Source organism: Impatiens glandulifera, chromosome 9 (assembly GCF_907164915.1).
Source record: "Impatiens glandulifera chromosome 9, dImpGla2.1, whole genome shotgun sequence".
NCBI classification, from domain to species: Eukaryota; Viridiplantae; Streptophyta; class Magnoliopsida; order Ericales; family Balsaminaceae; genus Impatiens; species Impatiens glandulifera.
The window spans coordinates 35,501,818-35,513,675 of NC_061870.1; the positions used below are offsets into that span (position 1 = coordinate 35,501,818).

The window sequence follows — 11,858 nt, forward strand, 5'->3', positions numbered from 1 at the left end:
CAACCTAAGATGGGGCCAAGAATGATATTTGAGGCCACTCGACTTCGCCCCAATGTTAGATTATAATCCAAACATTAATAAACATAATTAAATATATAATCATAAATATATTTATTTTTAATTTAAAGTTTATTTTTGTATAATAATATAAATTTATAATATATAAAATATTAAAAAATTTGTTTATATAATTTTATAAAAAAATATTTATTTTTATTTTGAGTATGTGGTATAAAGGAGGTAAACGCATTTCCTGTCCCCAATCTATTCTGTTAATGATTTTGGAAGTTTTTTTTTTTTTTATATATATATTTCTGGGTTAAAATAAATAAATGACGTTTTGTTGTTAAATATGAAAATGAATAATAATAATAATAAGAATAAATTTTCAATATCAATTCATAAAAAGTAAAAACCCTTCTCTAAAAATCTAGATTTTCCTTGCCCTGCCTTTGTTTTGTTTTGTTCTATTTCTCTCTTTATGCTGCCTACTTCGCGATCAAAATCAACCTCGCGGATCTCTCTCTTCCTATTCATCATTTCTTCTTTAGAACTATCAGCCTCTTCGCATCAGGTACGTGTTAACATTACTCGTTTCTTTGAATCCTTACTTGCTGATTTCTTGTATGGTTTCTGTCGATTTTCTACTAGATCAAACACTATCAGTTCATGTCATTTCTCCATGATTAGTAATGTCAAATGATTTTGAACATTCATTTATTCCTTTTTTGTATGAGAGCGAGAGCTTGAATCGACAATATGTATATTAATTTGGTGGATTTGTCAGCTAGGTCAGTGAAATTTTTATTTTCATTTGTAATTTGTTTGGCCTTGCTTATTTTGAAGCAAGAAAGTCGATGTAAATCCAAACCCTGGCTTCAATTGGATGTCAGGATTCTTCGTTCCCCATCTTTTTTTTTTCATCAGTAGAATGGCATGAGAATTGAGATTCAGAAAGTAGAGAGCAGATAAAAACTTTCTTATTGTTCGATTGAGTACTTGTATGCTTAATCACTGTTCTATATGATTCACGGTCCTATAGGAGGTTAGATGTGAGCTATAACCTTTCTTTAGAACATTGCCTATATGATGCTGCTCAAACAATCCTTGTTGAACACTCTTTTGTGGAGGTCTTTATTCCTCAACTCATTGTTTACCATACTATATCCTTTAGGAAGTGATCTAGTTGCTGGTCATTATGGCTTAACCTTGTGACGATGTCTGCTATTTAACTTTTTTGTGGTAATTTACTTTACTTCTAGGATACTAATTTGGCATCCATGGAAAGTATGATAACTAAGCACTAATCATTAGGGTAGTTCAAGTGGTAAGAATTTTTGACAATCAGAAAATGAAACTGATAATCTTATTTGTTTAAAGTATGGTTAATCTGAAAAAACTGCTTCCAGTTTAGCTTATTTGACAAATTTCTCTAACATTTCTTTCACAGTAGTCATGGGAAGCCTATTCAGGATAACCCGTAAATTGGCTGTAAATGCTGGCCGACCGGTCTCTTTTCAAGCGACAAAAAGGTCTTACAACACGATTCCTATAGTAATTGAGCAATCTTCTAGAGGTGAGAGAGCTTATGACATCTTCTCTCGCCTTTTAAAGGAACGAATCATTTGCATCAACGGGCCTATCTCCGATGATGTGGCCCATGTTGTTGTAGCTCAACTTCTGTTCCTCGAGTCTGAAAACCCTTCCAAGCCCATCAACATGTACATGAATTCTCCAGGAGGTGTTGTTACAGCAGGTTTGTGTTCTTATTTTAGCTTTTTTCTACATTATTCATTACTATCATTATAAAAACTACTAATCATTATCTCAGGTAAACATATGTTCTTTAGTTGTATGTGTCTATTAAGAAAAGCCCAACCAAATATAGAACCTTTTATTCTTTATTTGTATGTGTTTATGAAGGGAATTAGGCCTATAACTCATCACTACTTTTATAATTTCTTTCTTTCTTCAACAATATTTTGACATGAAATTTGTTACTCGTGTCCAAATTTTGCAAAAAAGTAAGTAATTGTGTTTCTTTTCTTTGTATCCCAAACAATTGGTCCTTGTTTGATCTAGGGTTATTTGAATAACTAAGTGATTATGTTTTCATGAAATACTGTTTGATGTAAGTTATATAAGTAAAAGACATTAGAGGAGGAATATAAATATGTTTTTAAATTATTGATTGGATGGTGGGTTATTTGAAACTAAATGTAAATTAAGGATCTTGTGATTATTAAAAATGGAATATGGCTTTCTTTGTTTAGTCGATCTATGTTGAAGACTTAATTTGTTGTTATGTATGATAGGTCTTGCTATATACGACACAATGCAGTATATCCGATGTCCCATAAACACGATGTGTTTGGGTCAAGCTGCGTCGATGGGCTCACTCTTGTTGGCTGCAGGAACAAAGGGAGGAAGACGTTCTCTCCCAAATGCATCGATTATGGTTCATCAACCGTCTGGTGGGTACAGTGGGACGTCTATGGATCTTTCTATTCATGCCAAGCAGATGGCTAAGATGTGGGATTCATTGAATGCATTGTATTCCAAACATACTGGACAAACTGTAGAAGTAATCCAGAAGAGTATGGAGAGAGATAATTTCATGACTCCTGAAGAGGCCAAGGAATTCGGGCTAATTGATGAGGTCATTAACCAACGTCCCGAAGAATTGGTAGCTGATGCTGTTCAAAATGCACCCGAGAAAGTTTAGTTGAATAACATGTCATTACTGACCACAAAATCCTGCAACAACTAATTCTTCAGAAAAATTCTCACACCCAAACATGAAACAGACTTCAGTACATCCCATTTATATAATTTGGATTATTAGTCTTCTTTAAAATGGTGAGGAGAGAAACTGGCCTGAACTGGAAGGTTATGCTTCGTGGCTATCTCCTTAAACAAAAAAGATGAAATTAAATTTGTGGCATATCGTTGATTTGAGTCGTGCTTAATGACAAATCCACCATGTATTTTGTGCTGATGATTTTCTTCATGTTTATCCTGGAGAAACAACACCAAAGTATTTCAAAACTCTAGTTACATCTCAGTAGTTTTTTGCATTCAGGATCACATACCATGTAGTTTGGGATGGTCATATTCTGAACATATAGAAAATAAGAACATTCCATTCATATGTTGAAAAATGCAATCACAAACAGAGAAAGTAGTAAAAGAAGGGAAATCATTTTCATAGTATTCTTGTATAACTCTAAACTCTTAAGTAGAATTAAACTCTTCTATAATTTGCATCACAATTTTCAAATCAGATAATGCTATAGGAAGATTAGGCAATTTCCTTAAGTTATATCAGAAACCGGATCTTTTGCTACCAATATTTTCTTGTTTCCTCTCATCGCGAGGGGGACAAAACAGTCTTTTTACTCCTCCCCGTGGGAGCAAGGAATTTCGACAATACTTGACAATCATCGGAGTTGATTTTTCCAGTCTTCAAGCCTGAAGAGAATTATAATAACCCCATAAATTAGGCGGTGAATCGGGTTTCAAGTTCAAGTCGCCAAAAACAGGCGGAATGCTCTCGAAACCAATTCAGAAATTGATTTCCATTTTGTTCGAGAAAAAGTGGCTCGTAAGGCGTTGATTGTTCGCTACATTTCTACACTTGATCAGCTCGCTGACATTCTGTTGAACATGCCCTTGCAAATCAGGAAGCTGTCCCAGCTGGTTCTGCATCGTCAATGGTGCAGTTCATGCTACAGTAATCATTATTCACTACTAGGAAATATATCATATTCAAAAGAGATTAAGTCGACCGAATTGGTACAGAAGTTGTAACATGGGAAAACCACGGAAAACACGACTTATTTGAATAACCCGGTGACCTACCAATTGTAGAAGTAGGATCCTTGGCAAGCAATAAGCACTTAGCTGCTAGTTGGATTGCTGAGTTCTTCGGCGGCTTCCAATAATCAGGACCCGCTTCCTGTCGAACTGGCTCCTATTTCAATCCGTGCTGGACCGATCGATATACCAATAATCAAGTCTTCAGTAAACTGGTGGAATACATCGCATCAACCTGGGAGCATTAGCCGATCTGGTACATCAATACATGTTCCTATGCCCATTCCAATCTTGTCTAACTTTGCAGGCTACTTTCATCGAACTAAGACTAGTGAAATAGCCAATCCCGAAGGATAAACTATTTCAAGCTTTTGAGAGCGAAAAGAAGATTGACGCAACATTCTTCCTTTTCCTCTTTCTGCCTCCACGCTACAACTAATTCTCCACTGTAGACGCTGGATGAGACCAGAAGGTAGTAAGCGAGCTATCCCTATCCATTCCGCTTCCGAGTCCGAGGGACTATTGCTGTAGAATCTATTAATAGCATTCAGGGTTAAACATGACTCAACGAAAGTTACCAAAATACGAAGTTCTCTTCTCCTTTCGTTTTCTTCTTTACATTCATAATGATAAAATAACATAAAGCAGTGGTAGGTACAGTGAGAAGTACTTGATTAATTTCCTAAAATAAAATAAAAATATTAATTTGATTACAGATTGAATAATGTGAAATACTTTTTTTTTATTAACTATCTCAATTAAAATAAAAATAATAAATATATGTACCAAAATATTTAATAGTCCAAAAATGATTTTCACATTAGCAGATTCCCAATATACCTTTAAATATAAGAAGTATTTATTTATTTATTTATTCCAAATCAAACAGAGTCGATCGCGTTGAAGAGGTTGTGCAAAATCTCAGTCCGACGAAGCTATCGTTGTCTAGTTCTTCTGTCTCATAAGTGTTCAATCTTCCATTTCATTTCATTTTAATCAAATCTCTTCTCCAAGTCTCCGTTTCTTCTTCACGAACCCACATCACGGTTCAATTCGATGATTGTTAGATTCCTTGAGAAACAGAGCTTCAGAAAAACCTAAATTGTTGTTGAATCGGCTCCATGGGAATCTCATTCAAGATCTCGAAGAAAGGCACCAGATTTTGTCGTAAGCCGGGGCATGCAGGGGACACCGCCGAAGACGAAGTGGCTGACAGTTCGATAGGAATTCGGGTGGTCGCTAACAATGAATTTACTCCCACGTCTGTTCGGAAGCCCGAGGTGTGTTCTTCGTTCTCTATTAGTTATACCGCACTTTGATTGATTCCACAAATTGAAATTATTATTAGGTTATTGTTTACTTTTTAACCCATTTTACGTAACTGAATTTCTGGAACGATCCATCCCATCAGTTCTGTAACTATGTACATATCTTAAACTCTGTTGCGATCTTAGATTTTGTTTTAAGATCAAATTTCGCTGCTTTAAGAAATTATCAGTTCTGAGGAAAACAGTCTGTTATGATCATTGAGAAATTATACAGAAACGAACTAAAAGCATGTGGAGCGTAAAGCAGCAAATTTTTACTTAAGAATTGTTAGGTTTCTTCTAAGAAACATGAAAAATCAGCTTAGTTATTGTTCTTTTAAATTGACCTGGTTCGTCATCTTATGCAGATTAATGCCATATGTGGGAGTGGAACTGTGGATGTCTCTGAAATATCTGGTACTTAATCTTGTTTGGAGTTATATATTCTGCCTCTTTGTTAAATGTTGAGCTTGATTGTTTCCCCAATTGCAGAATGTGAAGTTTCCTTTGTGTTCAGCCTATTTCCAGATTGCTACGCTATTACAAAACCTTCAGCGGTCAGTTGTTGCTACTTTTTACATGGAAATGGCATTCAAAAGCAGAATTCTCTGAATCCAATTAGTTTTTGCAAAATTTTCCTCTAATGCTTTATTATTTTGTGTGTTTTCAGCATGAGTCAGGGAATCAAGACATTCAGAAGTTTGTACATTCATATGATCGGACATCTGAAATTCTCTCCACGGTAGGGTCTTGTCTTCATTGTCATCAAATCTCTAATTATTCATATTTCTGAAAGTGGTTTGTTTGGCATTTCACTTGCTTTGTGGTGCATGAAAACAGTGATTATTTAAAACGTAGTTGAATAATATATATGCAACTTTTTGTGAAGGTCCTTGTGCTTACTGTCTTTAGTTTTAGCTAATTTGTTATGAAGATTTACATCTCCTCTTTAATGTGTTTGGCATTGGTTCTATTGTATTAATCCTGAATTTCATCACATTTTTTTTGTGAAGGCGATTGAGTGTGGCCAACTTCCTGCAGATATTCTTGACGACTTTTTACCTCTCAAGTATGTAGAAGGGACGATAGTCTGTGAGGTAAGTGTCCTGAAGGATGAAATACTTGTTATAAACAAATCGCAAACATTGTCAACCCTACTTGCTTTATACACATGGAGCTTGTTTGATCTTGGGTTTTTGGGATTTTTTTTGACTTTTTAGAAAAAAACTTGTTTGATAAAAAAAGTAGGGTATTTGAGTTTTTTTAAGGGTGAATTTTAAATGTCCTTTTGTATTTAAAATTAAAATTTAATAAAAGTAAGGTAAGGGTATTTTGGTATTTTAGTTGATGAATGAAGTGATTTGATGGTTAGAATGGTAGTGATGTGATGGATGAGTTTTTTTGAAAAAATCTAGAAAAAAACCAAAACCTTTTAGATCAAACGAGCTCATGGTCTTGGTCTGAGTGAGTGAGTACATCTAGATGCTGCTTAATTGGAAAGAAGAAAGATGATTCTTGCACACGAGAAAGATGATTCTTGCACACGAGAAAGATGATTCTTGCACACGATTATCACAATAGAGTGAAATATGTATTTCTGGCATGACTATTCAATGATCTATTGTAAATCTTAAGACTTTGATTCACTTTGGTTCCTTTCTATATGTTTCCTGGCATTGAACTATGTTTCTAACAAATTTGATAACTGGATCGTTAGATAAGAGCTCTAGCAGATGGAAAATATCTCGGATTCATCACTAGAGATGGTTGATTGCTTGCAGATTTTCAATAAATTATTTTAGGTAGAGAAAAGGCATTTAAGCTGAGATAAAGATTGTGTCTTGTAGGATTCCACTAAGCCTATGTTTGGATATGTAAAATTGGAATTAGACTTAGAATTTCAATTTCAATTTCAATTTCAATTTATAAGAATTACAATTAAATTCTTATGTTTGGAGAAATCATAGAATTGCAATTCTGAAATGGGAAGGCTGAAATTGAAACTTAAGCAATCATGTACATTCAGTTCCATTTGACTTATAGTTTCAATTCCCATTCCTTATTTTAAGTCACCATCAATGATTTGGATTTGTATCCCCAACTACAACTCTATTCCACTTTGGCTTGAACGAAACATAGCCTTACTGTTGCTATAAATATGACTTGTCACGTGTTTGAATTGCTACTGAGCTTACATGACTCTTATATTGTGATTTTGATTTTGTTTGGTTACTTTATATCTTCATTATATCATACTATATTGTTGTCATTGGGCGGGCATACGTACTTCTTGACATCTTTGGTGAGTATAGGCTAAACAAGCTGTAGATATTTAAAGCAGATTCTCAACTAGGTTTGAAATTTCAGGTGCGAGACTACAGAAAGTGCACTCCTGAAGTGAGGAATATGCCCCGTTCTTCTGATCGCCCTATCGTGCACAAAGTGCGTCTTAGGATGTCTCTAGCAAATGTTGTGAAGGATGTCCCTTTGATCTCTGACGATACTTGGACTTACGGTGATCTGATGGTAAGTCAGATCCAGTTTCTCCTTTCACTTGCTAGATTTGTACTATATATTAAATGAGGTTTATCTTGATGTTAGGAAGTAGAGTCCAGAATTCTGAAAGTTTTGCAACCGCAACTTTGTCTGGATCCTACTCCCAAGTTGGACCGACTTTGTGGTAGCCCGATTTCTAAAAAGGTAACGAATCTGAAATCGAATGGTATGATTTTTCAGCTGAAAGGAGTAGTTCTTATAGACTAACTATAGGTTGAATTTGCATTTACAGCTTAATCTAGGTTTAGGCAATTTACGTAGAAAGAGACTGCATCAGATTCAAGAAAGCATTGGGAAACGAGCCTGTATTGATATTGTGCCAGAAACGTCAAACGCCCGCGAAAATATTTCTACTCAGAATGTCGGTCCAATAACCAATATAATGGCATCGAGAATCAAGAATGCTGTAACTGATCCTTCTTCTCAATTACCTTTGACAGCTCAGCAATCACAACAACACATTGCAGTGACAAACCAAAGGCTGATGATGATGCAAGATAATAATGCAACATATGCTAACAACTCTTCCATTGCTTCTGTTCACGGAAAGAGGGATAATCAGGACAGGCCAATCTCTCCCTTAGCCAATTTAAGCAAGCGAATAAGGGTCATGCCTACAAATGCTGATGCTGTTCCACATCAGCAAATAGACAGCTTCCAAGGGATTACTGATCAGTGGAAAAACAGTCAGTTGCAGCAGCAATCAATTGCAAGAGGGATGCATTATCAGGGAATGAGAATTGCCAAGGAAGAACCAGTTGAGATGGAGAGATTTGACAAATCGGAAGCGGAAACCAACCAAATGGATATCCAACAGGCTCGAATTCAGCAGAGAATATTACCCCAGACTGCATTCATGAGATCAAACTTCCCACAAACTCCATGGAATAACCTTGGGCAGCAACCTCTTGAGATGAACTCTAACCCTAGGAAGGATGACCAGTTTCCGAAAAGAAAACTAGCGCAGAGTTCCAGAGTTTCTGTTGGCGGTCTCCCACAATCTCCATTGTCGTCAAAATCTGGAGAATTCTCACAATATGGAGCAGCTGCAACCTCTTCTGCGCTTGCTGCATCCCAGAAGGATAAATCTGCAGTCAATTCGGTGCCCACATCTTTGACTTCATCTGCTAATGATTCCTTGCAGCGCCAACATCAGGCACAAATGGCTGCCAGACGAAGATCAAACGCCCTACCAAAGACCCCAGTGATTAGCGGAGTTGGCTCCCCCGCAAGTGTCGGTAGTATGAGTGTTCCCCTCAAAGCTAACAGTCCTCCTGTCGGAAATACTGTCTTGGATGAACAAGTGCTGGAAAGATTCTCAAAGATTGAAATTATATCCGCCAGGTATTTTTCTATCCAACTAAGAGTCATACTGTGTTTCTGAATTGTAATACTCGTTCTCGGAGTAGATGAATGTCTGATGACATTTTCTTATTGAAAAATCTGACAACAACTTTCTTCATGATAAAATAAAAATCTGAAAATCAATAGCATGTTGATGAAAACCAGGTTAATGTTCTGTTATCTGCCTTGTTAGGTTTCAGCTAAATCGTAAAACCAACAAGGGGGTGGAAAACTACCATGTTAGGAATCCTGGCAAATTCCCTGCAGAAAAGATTGCATCTTTTCTTTCTAGTGATTCCAATAATGAGAATACTGGAGATGAAACGTGTACAATGCCTCTATCGAAGTCACTTGTAGGGGGTAACATGAATGTCTGCAAGACAAGGGTTCTGAATTTTGTACAGACCGAACAAATACTTCAAGGTTTTTTTTGGATCCTGAAAACTACTGTATATTCATCAAAATATGGTAACATAATTTTTCTTTTTTTCCTGATGAAATATCTTTCTTTTGAATGTCAGGAAATGGGTTTTCTGTTGTCCCTAGAGTACGAACTAGAATGATTATGTCTGATAAATCAAATGATGGGATGATAGCCATGCATTATGGTGATATAGATGATAATGAATACTTAGCTGCCGAAGATCATCTGCCTACATTGCCAACTGCTGTGAGTAGCTGAAGTTGCAAATATTATTATTTTTTTGTATCATAATGCATGCATGATGGTAAATACATAGAAATTATTGAAGGCTGATAATAGTCTTTTTGGTTATCTTTATGTTCTATTCTAAAGAGATCTCATTGGTTGATCTGAGCTTTAGCCTAAACACACCCTTGATTTTTCTTTTCTGATCTTGTATATGCCATCCATCCGTCTCATTTTATGAGATGTGTATCACTATTGCCTGCATTTTCCATTTTATTGATTTGTAAACCTGATTGCTATTCTGATACCTTGTGACAGCATTATGCGGACTTACTTGCAGCACAGTTATGCACACTGGTATGTGTCATTTCGGTAAAAAACAATTACTGTCAAATTCTTGTTGATGCATATTAAATCTGACAAGTGCTGTTTGCATTATATAGATGATAAAAGAAGGGTATATTGTGGAAGATCATGTGCAACCAAAACCACCTGGCCGCATTAGTCATCCAGCCAGCAATCAGCCTAACGTATCTGTAGAGATTCAACAATTTCCTGATACTGTTTCGGGTCAACTTAACAATGAAGCTCTTCCGAAGCCAAATACTTATGGTGGTAATTCATCATCTCTTGGTGGACCCAACGGAGTAGCCAATACAAGAATGTTGCCACCTGTGAATACTCAGGCCTTGCAGACGTCTCAGAGACCTCAGCAACCAGAACAACAGTCACTTCAACAGCATCCTTCAATTCAACAACAGTCACCATCCCAGTTCCAGAGATCATCCATGCATTCAGCAAATGTGATGTCCCAAATGAATGTGAATTCACAGTTGGTTAATAACAATAATAATCACATGTCTAATAATAAGCCTTCATCTATCCAACTTCAGCTGATGCAACAGCAACAGCCACAACCACCATTACAAAGGAGAATGATGAGCATGAGTAATAATAACATGGCTGGGTTTGGCGGTCTTGGAAACGCAGTCATGGGAATGGGGGGAGGCGTCGGGCCGAGGGCCATGTCATCATCTCCAATGGGACCAATTTCGGGCATGGGTCAGAATCCAATGAATCTAGGACAGGCCTCGAATATTAACAATGCAATTAGATCAGGACAGTTAACACAGGCACAAATCATGGCGGCAAAGATAAGGCTGGCTCAGAGCAGAGGAAACATGTTGTCTGGGGGAGGCATAAATGGGGGGGTGTCCTCAGGTGCTAGGCAGATGCATCATCTTCCTGGTGCTGGGTCTGGTTTTCCCATGCTTGGTCAAGCCTTGAATAGAGGGAATCTCAACTCTATGCAGCAGCAGCAGCAGCAGCAGCAGCAGCGGTCAGCTATGGGCCCCCCTAAGATGATACCTGGCATGAATAATATGTATATGAATCAGCAGCAGTTACAACAGTTGCAGTTACAGCAGCAGCAACAGCAGCAGATGCAATTACAACAGCAAATGCAACAACAACAGCAACCGTTCCACCAACAACAACAAATGTTGTCGCAAGAAACCACCTCTCCTCTTCAAGCTGTTGTTTCTTCTTCTTCCTCTCAACAACAACAGGCGGCTTCTCCTTCAGCAATGGGAGGAACACAACAACAGGCGGCTAGCCCTCAGCAGTTGAGTCAAATTAGATCTCCAATGAGCCCACAGCTGAGCTCTGGAGTATTATCTCCTGCAAGCCCTCAGACTCTTGGGGGTTCTGCGGAATTACAAGGTGTCAACAAGGGCAATAACGTCAACAACTCATAGCGGCAGGGGTAACAATTCCGAATTCATAACCCTCCATTTGCATAACTAATGGTTTCGTTAATAAATTGTTCTGATTCTTTGACATGTAACCAGGTGGTGGCTGTTAAAAAGGGGGGACTGAATGAAGCTGAATGAAGCTGGTGTTCTGCAGTTTACCTGCTAACAACATTTAGAGTCTTCTCAAGCCCCAATCAGAAGTAGTAATGTGAGCTTAATATATAGATTTTATAAGCTGTGGAATAAGTGGGATTTGTTAACTTGTTTTCTTCCATTTGTGGTAAATTTTAGAAATACCGTAACATTTATTTTAAATGTTTTTTTGTTGTGGGCGTGTTTTTATTGTTATGTACATATTTGTTCTTCTGAATAGTTATCCCAGAATACAGGGAGTTTTTAAATAACTTTCTCTCTTTTCATAATATCTGATAA

General features: G+C 37.0%; 2 protein-coding genes across 2 annotated transcripts; both read left to right on the forward strand.

The window, feature by feature from the left end:
• Positions 1-441: 441 nt before the first annotated feature.
• LOC124915102 (ATP-dependent Clp protease proteolytic subunit 2, mitochondrial-like) lies at positions 442-2,996 on the forward strand. The gene is made up of 3 exons (XM_047455760.1): positions 442-574; positions 1,451-1,756; positions 2,316-2,996. Exons 2-3 carry the CDS (start codon positions 1,456-1,458, stop codon positions 2,723-2,725), a joined length of 711 nt encoding a protein of 236 aa, XP_047311716.1. The 5' UTR covers positions 442-574; positions 1,451-1,455; the 3' UTR covers positions 2,726-2,996.
• Positions 2,997-4,709: 1,713 nt separating this feature from the next.
• Positions 4,710-11,842, forward strand: LOC124914001 (protein PHYTOCHROME-DEPENDENT LATE-FLOWERING-like). Its single transcript, XM_047454459.1, has 13 exons — positions 4,710-5,096; positions 5,492-5,540; positions 5,616-5,680; positions 5,794-5,865; positions 6,137-6,220; positions 7,491-7,649; positions 7,725-7,823; positions 7,912-9,023; positions 9,217-9,446; positions 9,545-9,693; positions 9,991-10,029; positions 10,116-11,437; positions 11,523-11,842. The coding sequence occupies exons 1-12, from the start codon at positions 4,938-4,940 to the stop codon at positions 11,427-11,429; spliced, it is 3,531 nt and encodes a 1,176-aa protein (XP_047310415.1). The 5' UTR covers positions 4,710-4,937; the 3' UTR covers positions 11,430-11,437; positions 11,523-11,842.
• The last annotated feature ends 16 nt before the right edge of the window (positions 11,843-11,858 follow it).